General features: G+C 34.3%; 2 protein-coding genes across 2 annotated transcripts in view; one reads left to right on the top strand and one right to left on the bottom strand.

The window, feature by feature from the left end:
* Positions 1-5,670, top strand: part of LOC134231727 (uncharacterized) — a 22,160-nt gene extending 16,490 nt beyond the window's left edge. Inside the window, exon 2 of the mRNA XM_062713694.1 lies at positions 3,813-5,670. Coding sequence (XP_062569678.1) covers positions 3,896-5,611 — 1,716 coding nt within the window. The 5' untranslated portion in view covers positions 3,813-3,895 and the 3' untranslated portion in view covers positions 5,612-5,670. The remainder of the gene's footprint in view (positions 1-3,812) is intronic.
* LOC134231728 (peroxiredoxin-like 2A) lies at positions 5,622-23,859 on the bottom strand. The gene is made up of 6 exons (XM_062713695.1): positions 23,762-23,859; positions 18,216-18,398; positions 17,916-17,990; positions 17,452-17,586; positions 16,123-16,258; positions 5,622-6,936 (listed from the first exon to the last, which is right to left on the bottom strand). The coding sequence occupies exons 2-6, from the start codon at positions 18,378-18,380 to the stop codon at positions 6,803-6,805; spliced, it is 645 nt and encodes a 214-aa protein (XP_062569679.1). The 5' UTR covers positions 18,381-18,398; positions 23,762-23,859; the 3' UTR covers positions 5,622-6,802.

Here is a 23,859-nt window from a genome sequence, read left to right as displayed (position 1 = left end):
AAGAGATTTGAGGAACGTGGCTGACGGGAGTCATTTTCTTTGAAAGAGAATATTGTCATTCAGATATTTAAGTATCTTTTGAAATCAACTTCGAAGAACTTACAAGTATGTGTACAGTCAGAATGTTTTTTTTCACAGAACATGTTTACGAAATACCAGTGACAAGGTAAATAAATTGATGATTTCAAATTTTATTGAAAAGTCAGCTGCCTTTGACGTATTGGTTTTTTTTTCCAAGCCTTATCAATGTGACTTATGCCGTCTTTGGATTTCAGGATTCTACCCTGGTATATTCTCTGTATATAGTGTATATTCTACACATTTATTTAATTAACTCAACTGTACACAAGTAGTTATGTGTATTGTATGCTTGCTAGCTTAATACGACTTCTAAGATAAAAAGTTTTGATTTTCTTTTTTAATCATATGATACAAAATACTCAACACGATTTACATTGATATTTATTGATACAATCATCACGTCTAACATATCTAACATTAATTTTCTTTGATATACTGATAACCGTTGATATCAGTTGGTATACTTAACTCAGTTTACATTCAAATGACTTGAAAAAGTAAAAACGGTGAGAGCTGATGTTATTTATCAAAAGACCAAACAAAATTTTATCATCTAAATTATCGTGTAGAAAGCACGTCATTATTACAATTGTTTCAAAGGAATTCACAGCACAATGTATTTTTATTTTACTATACAGAATATACACTAGACATGAATATAATTATCTTTTCTATTGTCATTATTGTAAATTACATAGAGATTATTTGTCGATCCAGTTTAGTTTGTGTGGACTGTATGAGAAAATGTACAGGAAAATAAACCTTTTAAATGATTAAAGAACCGAATCGCTTAAGCTGATTTGTCAATAAGACCTTCTTTTTTCCCTTTTAACGTTTGATTTTTGTATTTACGCTCTACTGAAAGCGACTTTCATGGTTTTAATTGAGAATATTTTGAAGTGTTAAACTTTAATCACAACGGAATGCTAAAAGGTAAAATTTGTTTTAACTTTAATGATTTGTTATAGTGAAACTGCTGAAAAATAGCTAATTCGTATTGGAAAAATATATTCAAAAATATCCTTTTTTCCCAGTTGAAAAACAACACTGACTAAATACAAATTGATAAAGATTAATTGAGTTAAGAGTTGGTGGGGTAAACATGCTATAAGTGACATATGATATTGATTACCTATTAAAAATTTACCCGTTATTGAGCCACACAATCGATACGCAGTGAACAATTTGGACTTTTTTTGTAGAATATTTTAAGGTTATTATAATGTAAACGCATGAAAGAAAAGACATATGTTTACATTATGTTCCGAATTTAAATCTATGGAGAACTGACAGGCGGATCAAGAGTCTAGAGAGGTGTTAATTCATTTTGGAAAAGACTATAAGAAATCAGAGGGACTTAGTACAGGTGTATATTTCAGAAATTAAAATACTTTGCATATTTTGGATATTTTGATTATGATTAAAAAATGATAATAATTGTCAAAATCTCAACAACAAAAAAATCAAAGTACGCATAGTACTGAAGGCCTGGGCTTTATTGAACAAAATAACCAATGGGTGCCAAAACATGATTAATTAGTAGTATAGTGATAAAGTGATATATAAGAATCAATTAAAAAAAAAATGAAAACTAAAGATAAAATCTCAATATCGTAAATGATAATATTAATTCATTTATTTATCTTTTTAAAAAATGATAAATTTGAACCACAATTGACAAGATTATTTATTAACAAACGAACAAAAAAAATCTAAATTATCGTTTAAAATTTTAAGCGATTGCATCAAAGTGATTTACAGCATAATATGTTTCTCAAAGAAACATTTTCCTCCACAGACTTTTTAAATCTACATGTTCATCTTCATATCTATTTTCCATAGTCCAAAATGATAAAGAGAACACAATTAACGGTAGAAACATGTAAGTTAATTTTTTTTATGTCGTACATGAACAAGGAATCTGTCAACCCCTAAGGGTTTTGAAGGTAAACGAATTATCCAATGATTTGTGAGAGGATTGAATGAGAAATGAATGGCGGTAAACAAACATCTATTACGTACTGTAAATTTTTTTACATAATAAATTGTCATTTATAATCAAGTTCTCTTATGGATTCTGAAACAAATAAATAATATATTTTGCAATATCCCACGGTCAGATGATATTCCCATGGAATACTTAAAATTCAATCTTTATTCTCTTTTATTCTTCACAGTACGTAACTAGATCCCGTGGTCTATCTCTTTTTATACCGCATCCGATTTTCTATCATATGCTGCGCGAGCTTATTTATTATCTCTACAATTTGTTGAATTAATTATTGATGTAATTTGGTCCACAACAACAGAAACGCATAAATCATGTTCATCGATCCCAATGTAGAGATGATATCTTTATTAATTCTTGGCCATAGTGTCCTTCCCCAGAGAGCTATCAGTTCAAAAAATAGATTTCTCATTGACATAGTGGTATAAGGATGAAAATAAATATATAGTTTGGACAATGTTTGTTCGCCAAAGTAGGCACGGAAAGGAAGGTACAGTAATTATAATATGCAGAATGAATTTTGTTAGTGACTGTTTTTGATATCTTTATTCTAGTATTCTATACATGTATGTGCATTTTTTTCATTGAAAAGTAAACTGGTTGTAAAATTGTTTGATATTTACATGTAGTTTCGTTAAATTGTTTCAGTGGAAGTGGGAGTAGTTTCATTATGGAAAATAAACTTCTTGAGGTTTCATTTTTTTGTTTACAAACTTAAGTTGATAATCTTTTTCTTCTCATCAGAGAGCATATACGTAAACACAAATTGTATTTTTAAATATCAACATAGTTGAAACAAAAAAAAAATACATGCATATATTCTTGGTTATTATCATTTAATAACTTTAATTAACATTCATAAGATTGCTCGAATTTAAAACGTATACTCTGTTTACGGACTTTTGACTATATATTATTTAAATATTCGGAAAATATTGATAAAAATTGAATTGAATGTGCATTTTTAGTATTCCATTAATATAATATTCTTTACCTATCCAATCATGAATTTAAAACAAATCCTGCTTTATTCTGTACAAGGAAATAATTTCAATAAAATATTCAGATAACGAACCTATTCAAGTTCGAAGAACATTTCAACAATACAAATCGTGATCAGCGCAAACAAACCACCAAAATTAGAGGCAGGGTCATGTGCCATGGCAGGTTGAGCATCCCCTGCCTACCGGTCAAACCAGCCGTGTCCTCCTTGTCACGATCGGGAAATAACGGGGAAATTCGTTCACAATTCAGTGTGTAAATAATGGCCTTACAAACAGTATACAAACTCTCTCGGCTTTTGACTTAATGGTAAATTGTATTTGCTGACAAGATCATTGTTTCGACCATAGAACTAAGGAAATGATAGCTTAAAACTAGACTGCTAATAATCTTGCTTCATCAACTTGTTTGTCAATAACTTACCTCGTTTTAGAAACTGTTAATACGTAGAACATGATTTTCCGCATCAAATCAACTGAGAGATATAAACTCAGGTGACAAAGGTATATTGCTGTATAAGAAAAATGACGATTGAAAAGTTTAACTCATCACGTTTATCATAGAGCTTTGTGTCGAGCATAAAACGTACGCCATGAAGACTTCAGAAGAGACTGTGGATAATTTTGTTTCATAAACTCTTTTTTTAATTTCTGAACATTCAGAGAGTGTAGATAATCAAATCTTTCATTGGAAACTTGTTCATATCTTTTCTTTTTTTAAGGCTGGACTTCACATGAGATGGATTTGCTGGATTCTGTAAATTAACCCCCGTCTGCAACTGCGCATGAGAGGACTTTTGATAAGATGAGAGTAAAACATCGCAGGAACCTGTTGATATTAGTTGGATTCTTAGCCATACTTATTTATTTCTATACAGCATTTGTTCATGTCAAAACAGAGGAAGAAACTGAATATGGAATTCCTAAAACATTATTCAAATTTTCCAAAACTGCTGAAAGTCCAAAAGGAGGAACGGAATACGTTCAAAGGAAGCGCCAGCCACTGCCAACGTTAGGTTACCATAGTGATCCGTTACCTGGATACGAAAACTTATCCTACCGAGAACTTAGAAATAACCCAGTGCCAAATACAATTCATTATGTATGGTGTCATGACAGAACAATTTCATTTGAACACTACTTGTCTATTCTAAGTGCCTGGAAGTTAATGAGACCAGATTCCATAGAATTTCATAGCATTTATCATTTTAACACAACAGAGAAAAAATACGATATGTGGATGACAGAACTGAAGAGAACTGTTGCAGGTTTTGCCATTCATAAAATTCCCGATAGCTGGGATGGACAGGAAAATGGTTGTGGGGTGTGGTTTGGAATAGCCGTCCTTGACGACAGAGGGGGTATATATTTCTCGGAGAATCTTTTGCTAATGAAATCAATATCATCATATAGGCAGCATAATTTTAAGTTAGGTCTGAACAAGCACGGAGATGAAATGAGTTTTATTTTTGCAAAAGAAAAAGACAAGAGTCTTCGAGAGTTGGTTAGAATGAAGCGAAAGCAAGATTTGTCTCCGAATAGTTTCAATGATACAGTCGTCTGCGAAATTATTCCAAAAGGAAAGGTGTTAAATATTCCAGAGGATATTGAATGTTGCGAGATATCCAACATACATCCTGTAGATATAATGTATTCCAATACAACACTAGCTGCAAGGGCACGACAGGTTTTTTACGGTGATTCGGCCATTGTTAAGGATACTCCAAAACTGCCGGGAAAAATACCGAAAATCGTCCACCTCGTTTGGTATCGAGAAAAAGAGATGGACTTCATGATGTATCTTAGTCTGAGGAGTGTAATGACAATTCTTAAGCCAGAGAAAGTATTTATACACGGTGATAATCTTTTACATGGGAAATATTTTGATAAATTCAAGAGAGATCCTAGGTTACATACAGTATACAGGGAGGTCCCTGACACGATATTTGGACACAAAGTTCTTTACACTCAGCATAAAAGTGACATAATTCGAGCCGACGTCCTTCTTAAATATGGAGGTATTTATATGGATTGGGATGTACTGTGGTTAAAGCCTATTGACGATCTAATAGATAAAGGTTACGACGCCATATTTAACTTTGATCACATGACACGTAATGGCTACCCGGATGTAATCAATCTCGGTGTTTTCCTTGCAAAACAACATTCTCATTTTGTTAAGTTCTGGCAAGACAGTCTTGTAAATTACCGTTCAGAAGATTTTTATCATAATGCACTAGAACTTCCATACAAAACATACGAAAAGTATCCTCAATATGTACATGTAGAGCGCCATTTACAGGTGATGTGTTTTCAGTTGAAATGCCATCCTACTTTTCGGAATCACTATCATGAATTTGACCGGGAGCAGTACTTTGACTGGAAGAAAGAGGCCTATGCTATTCATTTTACGCATCCCGACCCTCCCGAGTATGCCAACGAATCTGCTCTGAAGCAGGGATACAATAAGTTTGCAGAAATTGGGCAGCACATATTAAATCAGAAGTACGAATATGATTGACAATTTCCACTTCATTTAAACATTCATTTAATCAGTCCAACATCTGTAATAAACCATGTTTTCAAATTTTATTTTTTCCTTTTCTTTTTGCATTTCTGCTTGAACAAAAAGTTAAAAGTCTTAACATTGTTTAAAACATTCAATGGTAAAATAAGGCAAGACATTTCGATTGAAATAAAAACACTTTAATACAAGTACTACTCTGAAGATGACAGCTAGATCAGTTTCACTCCGTTCAAAGATTTCGGAGTAAAACGTCATAAATCATTTCAAAGTGTACATCTGTATTGGGTGTTTTTATTACAATTTTAATGATTATGTATTACAATTTTAATGATTATACAATTTTAATGTTTATGAATTATGGCACAAATCATACCGGGAATCTCAATAATTATAAGTACATGAAAAATCAATGAAGAACTCTAACAAAGACTCTAACATTCTTATACGAATTAAGTCAACCTCCCACAATGGTGAATATTTACTACAGTATATAGACAACATTCCACAGTGGGGAAGATCCACTATATATCCAATCTTTCACCATGGGGAATTATCTATATGATCAACCTTTAATACTGAGAAAGATCTACTACTCGTATAAAGGCAACATTCCCCTTGAGGAATATTAATTATAAAGTCAATCTTCCACCATGGGTAATATCAACTATATCTACAACTTCCTACCAAGAAGAAATTCTGCTACGTGGGATGTCTTCAGCATATAGTGTACATGAATCATTAGCTTAAATGATTTGAAATTTATGCAGTCTATAGGAAATGTATCCTACAGGAAATATTGATCTTTGTGTCACACAACTATCGACAAATAACTTGAAATAAGACAAATATCCACAAATCTCGATAACCCTAAAAGTTTTGAAAATTAGTCTTCAATGAAATAGTATATGCGTGCACAAAAAAAGTGCAAATTGATAATTCTTTTCATTTTTTCTTTCTACAAGCGGGTTTATGTATTTCAGAATATTAGCTACAGTAAACATATCCCCAATAGAGTATACGAGAGGAAAGTTAAGTATATTACAAATACTCAAGGAGAAAGATGTTATCTATATATATGTAGTAAACTTTTTCAATGAAAGGTTTGCTCTACGGCAAGATTACTATACGACACAGGTATTCAACATTTAAGGAAAAACATTTTAATTTTTTATGTAATTTCTAGGATTATTGCTTTTTGAGATCAGCTGATATTTTCTTTACGGCCTCAAGAACATCTGTAAGGTTAGCATGGTCCCCAAATTCCATTTCGTGATGCTGATAATAAATTCCACTCTGTCCAGGCCCGATTACATACACGCCTATAGAAAAAAAAACATACCTATGTAAAACAATGCCAGAAGTACCTAAAATCATCATTCACTATTTAAACTTGATAAATCCATTACTAGTATTTCATTTTAAAAAAAACAATAAGTAGAAAGCATTGAACGTACACATCCAATATAATATAACAGTGCTGTAATTACTATTTGTACTCACTTTTTATTCAAGCACATGTAAAAACTTAGATATTGTATGTAAATCATCATTTTTATACCCCGCTAAAACATAAGCACTCAATTTAATACATTTGCTAATTTGTACGGTTTTATCGCTTGGCCTAAAAAAAATGCTGCTCTATTTTTTTTTCAAATATCAAAGATAGCTGAAATTACTTATTACAAATTATTCTTATCTGTATAAACAGTATTTGTTGAAACTACTTTTAAATGGAGTATACAGGTAAAATTTAACATCGTTTTCAGATATCAATGACTAGCAATAAAGTCATAGAACATTCTACTGTCACCAAGTCTTCGAATGATAAATAAAACAGACAGACTTCAAGCAAAAGCAAAATATTCAGTCATCAAAATAATGTTTACAACATGTAACTGTTATTAATGATTTGTAATAAGCATCCCCTTTGAAAGGTAAAAGTAATATAATATCTTTCCTAATATCGTTTGGCTTCGGTACCATTGCAGTAGAACCTACATAATTTGACATTTATTATGTCTTGGTTGCTTTAAGATTTTTCAGCCTTTTTTTATGCAATTCATCTATTAGGTAAGATATGTGACCATAACGGTAAATTCTGAAACGACCACTCGTCAGAAAACCGTTATTGAGTGTTCTGTGAATTCCTTTCTCAATCAAACAATGGGGTCTGTGACAAACTATATTTCCTTAGCTCGGCCAATAAAAACATCGTATTTAATTGACCTACCCATAAGCCACCAAAACTTCCGGTGGTTCATATTCAAACTATGAACGGTTCTACATTAATGACTTTTAAAAACAATTGACAAATAATTAATGTTTCATATCAACAGTCTCCTAGAAAGTGTTTATTCACCAAAGTCTTTAGTCTATTGAATGCCCTTGATTGCAAAAACCATCTGTCGCTAAATCGATTTTTGTCTTTCATAGGCATCATTGTAACATTGAAGTGGCCCTATATTTTTCTGTTCACCTGGTTATGACAGGGAGCACGAGAGGGCTATGAAAGCTCTTTCCTCGATCCCGATCCATCGCCATTAGAGAGGACTCTGTTCATTCGTCGCTTAATATCATTTAAAGGGACTTTTAAGAATGATCGCTCTTCATTATCTTCACATTTAATTTGCAAATAAATGGGAGTTCGCCTATCAAACTTTTATCAGTTGATCTAAATATTATCAAATATTTATTGTAATTTGTTTCCTTGAAGTTCAAACATTATCATTGCACGCTAATGTATACTTTTTATTTGAAAGATCTGTCATTTAAATCTACTTCATTAATAAAAAAAAAATTCCAGGTGCCTTTAATTACCTAACAATAAAATACAAAATAAAAAATTGGTCAGCCGACTACAGATCGATGGCAGATAAATGTCAATGACAATTTAATTATTTATTTCAACATCACAAAAATATTTATTGATGACTCTAGTTAAGCTCCGAAATATGGTGAACCACAAATGATATCTATAAAAAATTCATTCCAATACAGATAGTTAACATGACCAGAAAAATAGGCTTGAAATGACAAGTAACTGTTTGATAGTAGTATAATGAATTGTCTTCTTGTCCATTTTAACATGATTCAAATTTCAAATTTTGGGGTTTTTTTAACACCCTATTCTCGAATACTTCGCAGAAGGATAAAACGTACGCTCAACTAGGACCTTAGGTCCCCTGCTCAGTTCACGACTATCGGGCCTGTTTACTCCGCTACAAAATGTAGTGCGTTGCATACGTAAAGTGAAAATAGAATAAATCGTATTACTGTGACGTCTTTACAGTGTAACAAAATTCCAGAAAATTTATTTTTGTCAAAGGAATAACCATCTGATGGGTATCAGAAAAGAAAGGGCGAGGAAGGGTGTGTGTGTGTGCTGAGCAACATTGACTGCAATATCATAAGATATATGATATATGTAAGAGTTTAACATTCATGGATTATGTTGGGTGACCTGTGATCTCCCCTATGACTTTATTATTCCATGTAAGATTATAGCGACTCTGAGTAAACGACGTCCAGTCTCTGCATTCGCCGATCTCTAACAAGCAGGGGGAGGATGAAGATCTTGCCCCCTACCACCCCTACCTTTTCATTTCGCTCGGACTTTTCACCAATTCTTTAACATAATGGAATAATTATTCGTTAATAAATTATTTAATGTCCCCTTTGTCTTCCTTATGAGGTCATGCTTCAATAGGCGACCTCCTCACTTTAACACTTTTAGTAAACCCTGATTTTATTTTTCCAGGGGTCACCTTATATTGTACATCAGTAGGGGGACCAGAGGTCATCATATATTGTACATCAGTAAGGGGACCAGAGGTCACCTTATGTTGTACATCAGCAGGGGGACCAGAGGTCACCTTATGTTGTACATCAGAAGGGGGACCAGGGGTAACCTTATATTGTACATCAGTAGGGGGACCAGAGGTCACCTTTTATTGTACATCAGAAGGGGGACCAGAGGACACCTTATATTGCACTTTACATCAGTAGAGGACCCAGAGGACACCTTAAATTGTGTGTACATCAATAGGAGGACCTGAGGACACCTTATATTGCACTTTACATCAGTAGGGGGGCCAGAGGTCACCTTATATTGTACATCAGAAGGGGGACCAGAGGACACCTTATATTGCACTTTACATCAATGGGGGGACCAGAGTACAACTTATATGTACATCAATAGGAGGACTTGAGGACACCTTATATTGCACTTTACATCAGTAGGGGGACCAGAGGTCACCTTATTTGTACATCAGCAGGGGGACCAGAGGTCACCTTATATTGTACATCAGTAGGTGGACCAGAGGACACCTTATATTGTACTGTACATCAGTTTGGAGACCAGAGGTCACCTTATATTGTATATCAGTAGGGGAACCAGAGGTTATCTTATATTGTGCATCAGTAGGGGGACAAGAAGTCACCTTATATTGTACATCAGTAGGGGGACCAAGGGCCACCTTATATTGTACACCAGTAGGGGGACCAGAGGACACCTTAAATTGTACTGTACATCAGTAGGGAGACCAGAGGTTATCTTATATTGTACATCAGTTGGGAGACCAGAGGTCATCTTATATTGAACATCAGAAGGGATTGATTGATTTTATACTGTTTAACGTCCCTCTCCACAATATTTCACTGATATGGAGACATCACCATTGTTGCAAGTTTAGGCCTATGCTCGGCACTCACGGCCTTTGAGCATTGAGGGATTTTTATCGTGCCAAACCTGCTGTGACACAGGGCCTCGGTTTAAACGGTCTCATCCGAAGGACCGCAACATTTAGTCGCCATTTACGACAAGCAAAGGGGTACTGAGGACCTATTCTTACCCGGATCCCCAAGGGGAACATCAGAAGGGGGACCACAGGACACCTTATATTTCACTTTACATCAGTGGGGAACCAGAGGTTATCTTATATTGTACATGAGTAGGGGTACCAGGGGTCACCTTATATTGTACATCAGTAGGAGGACCAGAGGTCATCTTTTATTGTACATCAGTAGGGGGACCAGAGGTCACCTTATATTGTACATCAGTAGAGGGACCAGGGGTCACCTTATACATCAAAAGGGGGTCAGAGGTCACCCTATGTTGTAGATGATTATTGGGATCGACCTAAGGTCACTTTATATTTTACATCACAAGGGGGACCAGAGGTCACCTTGCATTTAACATAAATAGGAAGACATCTAAAAAGAAAAAAAACGGCGGACCAAAGGTTACAGATAAAAAGCATATTAACGGGATACTAGAGGTTCTCTTATAAGAACACGACAAGAGGCCTAAGGGTCTTATAGGTCATCTGAACATCATGTAAAAACTTTAAAACAATGGAATCTGGTTCGCGCTTTGAACCAGAGGCCATGACATTCTCAATTTTGAATTAAAAGCACCATTGCTCATCATATCTATATACTTAGCATGCTTAAATTGGCTACTTAACACCTATATAGAGCGTAGGGGAACAAAAAGAACATTTCAAATAATCAGTTATAATTAGCAATAATAAGTAGTGCCCATTGACCACAAACACCCTCATCTTGGAATCAAACATTTCACACTTTTAAAAAAAATGCACCCTTGTTCATAAAAAAATTTTGGTTTACACCAAATAACAAATTTCAAAGCATTAATTCAATTACAGTATTTAATTAGATCCCCGACCCCTAAATGGTACCCATGAGCCAGGGGCTTTGAAATTTATAATTCTGGAAGAGGCTCCCTTCCTTATCATATCTATATGTAGTTAGTTTAATTAATATCCAGGAGAAGAGAAGAAGATTTGTTTTGAAGAATTAATGAATTTTAACTTTACAATTTATATAGCCCCACCGTAACACCAGAACCCCTGACCTTTGGGTAACGAATTTCATAACTTTGGAGAGAATATCCCTCTTCATCATATCTATGCATGTAGTTAGTTAATGCATTTCACGATGCAACTTTTTATAGCCATGTCCTAACCCCAGGGCCCCTGACCCTGGGACAATGAATTTTACAATTTTGGTAGAGGAGTAAATGCTTATAATAATTATGCCAACAGTTAGACGGCAATTAGATGTCAATGAGTAAAGAAGATTTTTAAAGATTTCATCAATTGTAGTAGTCCCCCCCCCCCCCAAACGTTCTTACCTTAGGGGATGGAGGGCAGGGACCATGATTTAAAACAGTCTCCCCTTCACCCATATATGCTTTATACCAAAATTGGTTGTAAATGGTTGAGGGATTGCAGAGAAAAGCTGAAAATGTTCGAATGTTAACGCACAATGCACAGCGCACGACGCCAGAAAAAACCCAGATAGCAATAAATCACATGAGTTGATTCAGGTGACCAAATAAGGAGTCCTTTGGTCTCAATATTTATGTAAAATATTGGGTGTCTTCTGATCTCCCTGTTGACTTACAATATAAGATGACCTCTGGTATTTTTATTGATGTAAAATATACAGTGTCTTCCGGTTTCTTCATTGTCTTTCAAAATAGTGTGATCACTAGTTTTAATGATGTACTATATAAGGTGACCTCTTGTCCCCCTACTGATGTACAAATTATGAGGGCTGTTCAATAAATTATGTCCTGAACTCTATGACATACAATAGGTATGTCATATGGCATTAAGCTTGACTTTCTCTCATTATTGAAGTTTAATGAATTTATAAAAGTTTATGTGACCACTTTTCATCACATAGTTTCATTGTGAGAAGCTGGAAAACAAGGGTATTCGACACACTGCATTAAAATTGAATGGTAAAGAATCAGTAAACTAGAGTGAAATTAAACTGTTCATTAAAGCTGCTGTAAAACTTGTTAAGAATCCCAAAGAAATACTCACTGAAATATGTAGAATTTACAGCGATTAATGTCAGTTTTCTAGACAAATGTGCAGGTGGATTTCAATGATAAAAAATTATATAATGGGCATCAAAAATGAATACTGTCCTTGCAAACAAAAAATTAAGGTATTCAATGTATATCGACCATATTTTGTACCTAATAAATGAATGGTCCAGTATTTCTAATTATGGTAGCATGAAAATGTTATCAACTAAAAATGCTGCACCAAAGGAATTTACAAAATTTTGATTATTGTCCAATTAATTGCACCTTGAATTTTACAATGAAGTCTATGGGCAGCATATGTTTAAATCAGATATTGTTAAAATTAATTTGAATTTCAAAAAAAATCTCTTGATGAAATATGCATAAACTCCCTGTATATTAAACTATCATGAAATAAACTGAATTATTTACAACGGAAATTTTGAGAAATCAAAACTTTTCTTCCTTTCATCAATTGCAGAAAATTCTTCAAAAACTTTTAACGTGCAAAATGATCGTCTCCTTACGTGTTATCAGTCTTGTGAATTTGGTTCATTTCACTTTTATCGTTATCTAGCAATGGCATTTTAAGTGCTTGAAAATTATTTAAACTCATTCAAAATCCCTTCATTATACATTGAATACCTTAAACAACTGTAATGTAATGTTTGCCAAATTTCAACAAATAATCACTGATGATGTATGATTGACTATACGACACATAGCAAATTTGATAGACATCATTTTGGGAGTAGTTCACACTGTTTCAAAGAAACGTTTGACAATAAAAAAAAACTTAATACTCAAAAGTCACCCTACGTTTTAAAAAATGAGTGAAAACGGCTCCGTGTAAGAATATCTAAACAATTATTAAAATTATCAGTAATTGTAGTTATCCACGTTTATTTGAATTTCAAACAGATACTGAAACTTGAATCTATTGCTTAAAACCCTCAAAACAAAATTTACAATAAGATGTACTTGACAAAAACAGCAAAGGTCTGAGAAGAGGAAAGAATTGCAAGAGCACAAAGACAGATTTAAGTGCAATTTCCTTAAATATTAGTGATCTTGTTGTTCAAATTCGTATTCGGGGAGGCAGCTTAAATCTAGAAAGCATTTTTTTTGCACAAAAATCAAAAGGTTAATGAGTATCAGGAATCCACTACATTTGATGTTTTCATGACATCGTCCAAACCCGCAAGCTCTGAAGAGTAAAAGAGTTTTGGGGATAAACAGAAAGTTAATGTTTTTTCACATTAAGAATATTCGCCAGATCTTTCGCCTTTTGACTTGTTTCATTTTCCAAACTTGAAAAAACGCCTTTCAAAAGGAAGAAACAAGTCCAGGAAATCAAAGGATCTGCCATAATCCAGTATACAAAGGGTCATACCCAAAAATGGGTTCTAAAAACAATCAGAAATTGGATAAGAAATGTTACGAACATGTGTCTTGATTAAAAGATAATATTAGGTTAAATCTTCTAAAGTCTAAATTATTGAAAAGCGTCTTTTGTTTCTTTCCGAGCACCAAGGACATTATTTATTGAACAGCACACGTATAAAGTGACCTCTGGTCACCCTACTGATGTACAATATAAGGTGTCCTCTGGTCTCCTTATTGATGTTCAATATAAGGTGTCCTCTGGTCCCCCTACTGGTGTACAATATAAGGTGACCTCTGGTCTCCTTATTGATGTTCAAACAAGGTGTCCTCAGGTCCCCCAACTGATGTACAATATACGGTGACCTCTGGTCTCCTTATTGATGTGCAATATAAGGTGACCTCTGGTCCCCCTACTGATGTACAATATAAGGTGACCTGTGGCCCCCCTACTGATGTACTGTACAACATAAGGTGACCACCGGTCCCCTTACTGATGTACCATATACTAGTACATGTAAGGTGATCTCTGGTCTCCTTATTGATGTACCATATAAGGTGACCTCTGGTCTCCTTATTGATGTTCCTCTGGTCCCCCTACTAATGTACAATAAAGGTGACCTCTGGTCCCCCTACTGATGTACTGTACAATAAAAGGTAGCCTCTGGTCGCCTTATTGATATTCAGTATAAGGTGTCCTCAGGTCCCCCTACTGATGTACAATATAAGGTGACCAATGGTCCCCTTACTGACGTACAATATAAGGTGACCTCTGGTCTCCTACTGATGTTCAATATAAGGTGTCCTCTGGTCCCCCTACTGATGTTCAATGTAAGGTGTCCTCAGGTCCTCCTACTGATGTACAATATAGGTGACCTCTGGCTCCCCTACTGATATGCATTATAAGGTGACCTCTGGTCCCCCTACTGATGTACTGTACAATATAAGGTGACCATTGGTCCCCCTACTGATGTACAATATATGATGACCTCTTGTCACCCTATTGATGTACAATATAAGGTGACCTCTGGCCCCCTTACTGATGTACTGTACAATATAAGGTGACCACCGGTCCCCCTACTGATGAACCATATATGGTGACTTCTGGTCTCCTTATTGATGTTCCTCTGGTCCCCCTGCTAATGTGCATTATAAGGTGACCTCTGGTCCCCCTACTGATGTTCTGTACAATAAAAGATGGCCTCTGGTCTCCTTATTGATGTTAAATATTGGGTGTCCTCAGGTCCCCCTACTGATGTTCAATATAAGGTGTCCTCAGGTCCTCCTACTGATATACAAGAAAGGGTGACCTCTGGTCTCCTTATTAATGTACAATATAAGGTGACCAGTGGTCCCCTTACTGATGTACAATATAAGGTGACCTCTGGTCCCCCTACTGATGTACAATATAAGGTGTCCTCTGGTCCCCCTACTGATGTACAATATATGGTGACCATTGGTCCCCTTACTGATGTACTATACAATATAAGGTGACCTCGGGTCCCTTTACTGATGTACAATATAAGGTGATCTATGATCCCTCTAATGGTGTACAATAATAGGTGACCACTGATCTCCCTACTGATGTACAATATAAAGTTACCTTTGGTCCGCCTAATTACTTTCACGTTTCTGATAATATATATATTAGAAATTAGATCTGTTTTTTTAATTTTGAGTAAGACAAAGAAAGCTGTCTATCATATAAAATTCAATCAAAATATAAGGTGACCTGAGGTCTCCGTATTGATATCGATGAATTTACTTTTGTGTCTTTAATGCCTGAAGAGTTCCTAAAATGTTTATTACTACGCAAAATGACGAACTATTTGCGGGGGACCCGAGGTCCTAGTTGAGCGTACGTTTTATCCTTCTGCGAATACTTCACTCATATACTAAGAATTATCGGTATTCACTTATTGCCGGTGGAGGGGAAGTAATTCTAGACCAATACACTGCTCACAAATTTTCTTTACTTTTAAACGACATCAATGCTTATACGGCTCTTCAACATGACAACACTGTGCAAGGAGAGGGGGGCATTTATGTTACGTACTTATATACCAGAAAGGCCAGTTACCAAGAAATTAAAATTTTATCAAACTTATATTTGGGTTTTATGCTTAAATATGAAATATGTATTGTTTATTTTTGAATTACTTTTAATTTAATTTTTTTTTTTATTTATACAATTTTATACACGTAAGGTCCTACATTTAGAGTATGTTTTACCATTTGATTCCAAGCTGTTGAGAAGACTGCTACCTTTCTTAATACTTACCTCCCAAAAGAAGGCCTTCCCCTTCCAGATTTCCTGGAATCTTTTTCTTGCGAACAGTATAGGCATGATGAATGAAGTTGATTCGTAGAAGTCCTAATAATGAGGACCATCTCTCCTTGGGACCGTAGAACACTTTCTTTACGAAGAAAATTTTAAGATGTTATTCAGTGAATAAATATTATTGTATATGTCATATGGAATTTCAGTTTATTATAAAACCAAGAAAAATATGTTTAATAAAAGAATTTTAATGGCTAGTTGAAATCGAACATATCAAGAGCATTTAATTTTCTAAATTCAATGGAAAATGAATATTCTATATTTGTCTAAATTGTGCATTCAGACAGACCGAGTATTGGTGAAAGAGGATAAACTTTTAAATCAATTGCAAGGCGGTACCAATTGCAAAACTAATGACCAAGGTAAAACTGCTTAATGATAAAATTTAGAGGATGCGCATGTCTTCAACTTAGAGAACAATGCACATAAAAATGAAAATTCAACTAACGTCTTTTTCTCGCTCGATATTTACCATGTTGACCTTCCGAATTTAACGCAGCAAGAACCCAATCTTAAACCTTTAAGAAAAATTAAAAATGCTCTAATTCTGTCAAAAATCAATGAAGCGTCACGACATTCAAACTTGGTCTGTAACTCATCAAGATACACTCACATGCCAATATTCAGCTCAATATCTGCAAGCGTTTAAAAAAAAGTGCGGAAAACCAAATAGGACAGCGAGACATTGGGACAGACAGACGGACGGACGGACACACAGACTCAGTGGAATCCTATAGTCCCTCCGGTTTCACCGGTTGGGGACTAATAAGTACCAGGTAAGCCATGTTGATTAGCGCTCTAGTCCACTAAGGCAGAGGTTGATCACTTTATATTTACATTTCCAATGTCTTTGTCCGAAATAAATTTCAAATTGTAAATGTACTTTATTTCCCCATCAATGTACTGGCGCGGTTAAAAAACCACGAGCAGGGCGGGACAAAAAGCTAGACAGAAGCAGGGCTTGGAGCACGTGGATTAGCAGAATCAAAGCATGTAAATATAAGGAATCACTGTCTGATTTTTTTCAATTTCATGACGGTGATCAATCGATCGGCTTGCGTGATAATTTTATGCATAAACGCCTTCGGCGTTTAAAGCAAAATATTACGCAAGCCAATCGATTGATCACATCATGAAATCGAAAAATAAGACAGTTATTCCTTAATTTAATGTAAACTCGTATGTTCAGTAGGCTATATGTTCTGGGGGCTAGTACAATATGGAGTAAAATTTGGCAAACACAAGGAGAACAAAAAGTTGTTTGCTTACATCAGGATCAAGGTAGACATCTCCTTTGAAAAAAGGCCTGAAGTCTTCCACGCCCAGAGTCTCCTTGACTACAGCGTGTAGGGAAACTCCATGGGCGTCCAGCTGTGGCTTCAGAGAGGACAGACCCAGGGCCTCCTGTTTGAGGTGTGAAAATAAGTGTACAAGTAGGATCAATATCATCATTTATTTTACTGTCCCATAACCAGCCCCCGACTAGATACATTGGAATGTACGCGTTTTCCAGTACAATGTACAATAGTTGACAGGAGTACAAGGTAAACAGAAATATATTTAAGAATTGTAATTTTTATACATGTATGATAATACGTTTAATGTAATAAATCGGTACTGGATCGCAGTGGATGACTGTTTTTTTTTTATTTTTTTTTATATACAGAGAATGTTTCACGTGATTGTCTGATTGATATGTACTAATCACGTGACCATGTTCATGGTTTACTAACCTCTCTGCACATGGATCATCCGGGTCTCCGGACAGCCATGATAACCACTCCATGGTCTTTCCATAAGTCTTTGACCTACAAGTGTTGCTTAAATTTTTTAAAAGTTTTGGCAGGAGAAGAGTGGTTATTTGTGTGTTCTTTTTATCTTTAAAAGTTGAAAGCAAGCTAATTAATAAATAATTCATTTTTAGCTATGTAACAGTCAAATAGTCTGTATCAAGGGAATTTTTTTTTTTACTTTCAAAAATGATCATTTTATAATTATATCTCTCTCCCTCTCTCTTTTTCTCCCTTACTCACACTAAAAATCCTTGGGCTGGCCTCTATAGTTTGAAGTTTTCCTTTTTCCAAATACTTGAGTGTGGCCTTTTCTACAGTTGTGAACCATGTGACCGGTAGATTACCAATCACAGCTATCCCTGCAGTAAGACCGGCAAATCCCACCAGTACTGGCGAAATACCCATGATGCTTTATCAGAGGGACTGAAAAATATAATCACTTCCTGTAAATAATAATAAAAATGTAACAGTTTCTACATCAATCAAATTTTCTCCTGTTTTGCTGTCTTCCTTTTAAATCGATGCAATGTTTAATGCTTGAACACATTAGAAGATTATTTAATTTGATGACAAATATTGAAGCTAATCTTTTTTTAAAATTTCCTTGCATATTTAAAGTAGATTTAGATGTTATTTTCATTTTTTTAGAGATATTTGGTAAAAATTCATTTTCCAAGTGATTACTGCTGTAGGTTTAATTATTGTACAATTTACAGATTTATTGTAGTCGCTTCTACGTATAGTTAAGAAATAAACAACAATGTTAAAAGTTCTCTGGGAAATGAACTTTTAGTTGGTCACGTGATCAAATCCTGTGAAGCTCAAAGGACTTCTCAATAGATTTGATCACATGCAAACTAAAAATTCATTTTTCGGAGAACTTTTTAGCATCGTTATTTATTACTTATATTTACATTTGAAACGAAAAAATTATTACACGAACGGGTCGCCGTATTGCTATCTTAAGACGGGCAATGACCTAGAAGTTGTTTGGTCTAGAAAGTTCACTTCGCTCCAACATTTGAATGTTTATATTCATGTTAATCAGTCCAATTCAGGAAATATCTGTATATATAGTGAAAGAACAATGATCGCTGTTGAGAATAATCTAACTATTATACAAGTTTTTAAAATATATCAAGTCAAAAGCGGTGGTATATATATGGCGCCATTTTGGTATTTACTGCCAAAAAGTGATATCACATATTCGAATAGGTGATATCACCTATTCAGATTTTGAATAGGTGATATCACCTATTCGAATAAGGGATATCACCTATTCAAATAGGTGATATCTTCTATTTGATTTGATGATGTCACCATATCGTTTTGAATAGAAGATATCCCTTATTTGAATAGGTGATATCACCTATTCAAATTATTTATGAAATGAAAGAAAAAGTGAGCAAGCTCACATACCCCACGCTCCCCCAAAACTCAAAGTGCTGAAAATCTCGGAAAAAATGAAAGAATCGGAATTTCCCGGTAATATGCACATCTGCACATTGTGTCCTAAATATCTGCAAAGTTTGATGAAATTCTGTGCAGGGGTTTATGAGGAGTTGCGCTGAGAAACTGTTCATCACTATGTTCAAGATATCCCCAAAAATCTAAGTTGTAAAGTGCAGAAATTCCCAGAAAAATAAAGGACTCGGAATTTTCTGGTAAAATGCACATCTATACGTTGTGTCCTAAATATCTGCCAAGTCTGACGAAATTCTGTGCAGCGGTTTATGAGGGGTCGCACTGACAAAATGTTCATCTGTATATTCAAGGTATGGCCAAAAACCTAATTTGAAAATTGCCAAAATTCCCAGAAAAATAAAGGATTCGGAATTTCCTGGTAATATGCACATCTACACACTGTGTCCTAAATATCTCCAAAGTTTGACGAAATTCTGTGCTGCGGTTTATGATGAGTTGCGCTGACAAAATCTTCATCTCTATATTCAAGGTACAGCCAAAAATCTAAGTTGAAAAGTGTGGAAATTCGAAGAAAAAATAAAGGAATCGGAATTTCCTGGACATATGCACATCTACACATTGTGTCCTAAATACCTGCGAAGTTTGACGAAATTCTGTGCAGCGGTTTATGAGGAGTTGCGCTGACAAACTGTTCATCTCTATATAAAAGTTATGGCCAAAAACTTGTTATTAGTGCGGAAATTCTAAGAAAAAATAAGGAATCGGAATTTCCTGGTAATATGCACATCTACATATTGTGTCCTAAATATCTGCAAATTTTGACAAAATTCTGTGCAGCGGTTTATGAGGATTTGCGCTTACAAACTGTTCATCTCTATATTCAAGGTATGGCCAAATGCCTACATGTGTAAGTTAAAAAGTGCGGAAATTCCCGGAAAAAATAATGGAATCGGAATTTCCTGGTAATATGCACATCTACACATTGTGTCCTAAATACCTGCAAAGTTTGACGAAATTCTGTGCAGTGGTTTATGAGGAGTTCGCTGACAGAAAAAAGGACTGACTGACTGACACTCTGACGGACGGGTCAAAAACATTATACCTCACGCAACTAGTTGCGTGGGGTATAATAACAACAGCTCCTAAGACTATAGGCCCTTAAATCTTATTTACTTTCACTTTCGTTTTATAACACATCATTCTAGGAGACAATAGATCACAGTTTTGCATTTAGTTTTAATCAACTCCAATAGATATTGTAGATTGTTTTGCTCACAATTTAATTTATTTCACTTATCTATCATGTAAACTTTGAGAAAAATTGGGGAAATGCATGAAAACTGGGTAGTCCGAAATTTTTTTGTTCCAGTGTTTATCTATATATTATAGGGATCATTCATTATTTATTGTTGTAAGAAATTCAAATAGGTGATATCACCTATTCGAATTGGTGATATCACCAATTCAGATTTTAATAAGAGGTGATATCACCCATTCGAAAAGGTGATATCACTTATTCGAATAGGTGATATCACCTATTCAGCACGAATAGGTGATATCACGTATTCGAATAGGTGATATCACCTGAAGTTTTCATTTCCAGTAGGTGATATCACCAATTCGAATAGGTGATATCACCTATTCGAATAAGTGATTTCACCTTTTCGAATAGGTGATATCACGAATTCGATTAGGTGATATCACCTATTCGAATTAGTGATATCACCTATTCAAATAGGTGATATCACTTTTTGCCAGTAAATACCAAACCGGCGCCTCATAGGTATCGCCGGTTTTAGTTTAAATTACTCTAGTCCGAAAAATCTGATGTTTTCCTGGCTTTTTTCATGATTTTGATATTTTACATGCCAGGAAAACGTCAGAACCGGCGCCATAACGAAAAGTGGGAAATCGCCGCCTCCAAATGGAGGCGGCATTCTCGAGTAGATTTTAGATACTTGCGAACCGAATTAAATTTCAAAGTCACAAGTTATCAATAGTAGAATACTTAAAGTACCTACCAATATAGTTTTTATTGTTCATTTATAAAATATACAATCTGTTGAAAAGGTTTTATCACATTATGGAGATTTGTCATCATTTCGTGCATTTTAAAATCGTGCAACTCCTGTAACGAAGCAAGGCCAATGGAGAGATATTTTCTTTTCATCACTATTGGTGAGTACTAAAGGCATTGTTCTTTTAATAAATTCTGATTTCGGCATTTAGTTCGGTTCGCAAGTATCAAAAATGAACTCCGGTTGGAGACGGTGAAATTTCCACTTTTCGTAATGGCGCCGGTTCTGACGTTTTCCTGGCATGTAAAGTATCAAAATCGTAAAAAAGCCAGGAAAACGTCAGATATTTCGGACTAAAATTACTCCAGGGGAATTTCAGGTTAAAAAGGTAAGTGCGGTTTCGGTTGCGCTATGACCCCTTACCCCCAAATAAAATTCTTTCTCAAGTAGACAAAAGATGGACCGCCTTCATGCAAATATAGACGAAATAATTTTTAGTTCGTTTTTTTTAATTTAATGATAAAAATACTACAGTACTATGCGTTATAAAGCATTAAAATGTTATGCTTAACTAAACATTTTTATTAAAGGCATAGAAATTCAAGCATCTCTTTGATATTTTTCTCCTCAACCTGATCAAAACATATGTAGGGATTACTACGATTGTGACAGGTCAACATGGGATGCTCGCTTCTTCATGGCACCTGATCCCACCTCTGGAAATTCCAGGGGGTCCGTATTTTGTGCCCTCATCACAAATTCGAATTGTTAATAGAATTTTTGCGATCGATCGCTCTTCGTTTAACCTTTATTGTTCTTGAAGTGAAACTTTCGAGACGTTACGTGTTTCCAGCGCGATGAAATATACATATATATTTTTAATGGGAATCGTTATAAAACTGAATCTATAATTCAAATTGTTATTAAATGTTCAGCATATCTTTTTTCTTATCTCTGTAATAACTTTGCGGAAATATACACATCATTTGTGTCCATGCACCAAAGCGAAGCTTCCTGACAATGAAAAAATAATTGCTGTAGAGTCATTCATTCGGAATTTTCATTTCAAATAATATATATATGTAATTATGGTAAAAAACCTTATATTCCCCAACACAAATATTTTCCTTATATCTGATTTATTTTTTCCGTCTGAATGATAACAGTGACAAGGAGTAAAATTCTTATCAAATTTGATAAATCTTGTCTTTTCAATTTTTATTTTGTAAAACCAGCTACACCAAATTTGTTTCCATCCGACTTCTTTCTACAGGTACACAACATGTATATACCAGCTGCTCTACTCTTATTACAAATTTTGTCATGAAGAACAATTTAGAAACTCTTCATAAAAGTACTTATTTAGATCTATGTTGTAGTGTTTACGTAAATTTTTTTTTAAAAAAACATCGATTTTGATTTTGAATGTTGTCAAATTAACTTTAAACTGTGTTATATTTGTTTGGTCATTAAATACATTACAGATGCTGTTTTGAACTTTTGTCAACTTTGAAACGCGATTGATTTAAATTGTGTAATTTACAGAAAAGTCATACGTAATAAAACAATCATATTTTTTTCATTGTTTTACTGTTATATTCAAGTTAATATCTCATCTTAAGCTTATTAGACTTTGTGTTGTATTTTTTAATACCACAATGACTTTATGTAAAGCTCATCTAATCTTATGATTTTTTATATTAGAACTTGTCATAAAAACTCAATATGGCCTTGTAGAAGTTGTAAAAATTTATGTGTAAAACTATATCGGAAAAATTACGGGAAAAATCATTAACCGCGCATGTTTATTAAATTTATTTACTTTTCATGTACAATTGGATAGTTTCCGAACCACGCGATGAATGCCATACAGTTTTACAAAATTTTGATTTAATGAATTGTACATCTTTGACTTTGAAATATAAAATGGAATCATTGATCGAGCTATACGCGCACTAAACTATAAGGCTCCTGAATTTTTCTTTCCTATTTATATATATGTGCGTTTATTTTTTCTTCTTTAATCATTTATTTTTATTTATTTATTTATTGTAAACAATATTATTTATATCTGAACATAAAATTTAGTAAATTTAGAGAAGCATAAGTATATCAAATATTTTGTAGATTAAATTATACCGTAAAGTAAATAAATTTTAAGGGAGTTTCAGGGAACTGTCATGTAAAATTAAGTAATTAAAGCCGAAACAGTCACTGGTACAAAGTCATGAAAACTAATGCGAAAGTCACGAGAGTCAATTATTATTCAATTATTGAGCAATCATCTAACACATATATTATATCTAACTTTTCTCTATAATATATTTAATACAAGAAACTTACCGTAAATAACTTTATAACATTATCTCAGTGTAACCTCAATGTTGACCGTCCTAGATGAACGCGTCGTGTTTACCCTTTGATACACTATGGCGCCCTAT

Source organism: Saccostrea cucullata, unplaced genomic scaffold (assembly GCF_032062105.1).
Source record: "Saccostrea cucullata isolate Sc308-1 unplaced genomic scaffold, CSIRO_AGI_Scuc_v1 ctg10105, whole genome shotgun sequence".
In the NCBI taxonomy this organism is placed as follows: Eukaryota; Metazoa; Mollusca; class Bivalvia; order Ostreida; family Ostreidae; genus Saccostrea; species Saccostrea cuccullata.
Note: the sequence above shows the minus strand (reverse complement) of the source record. Positions and strands in the feature narration are given on the sequence as shown.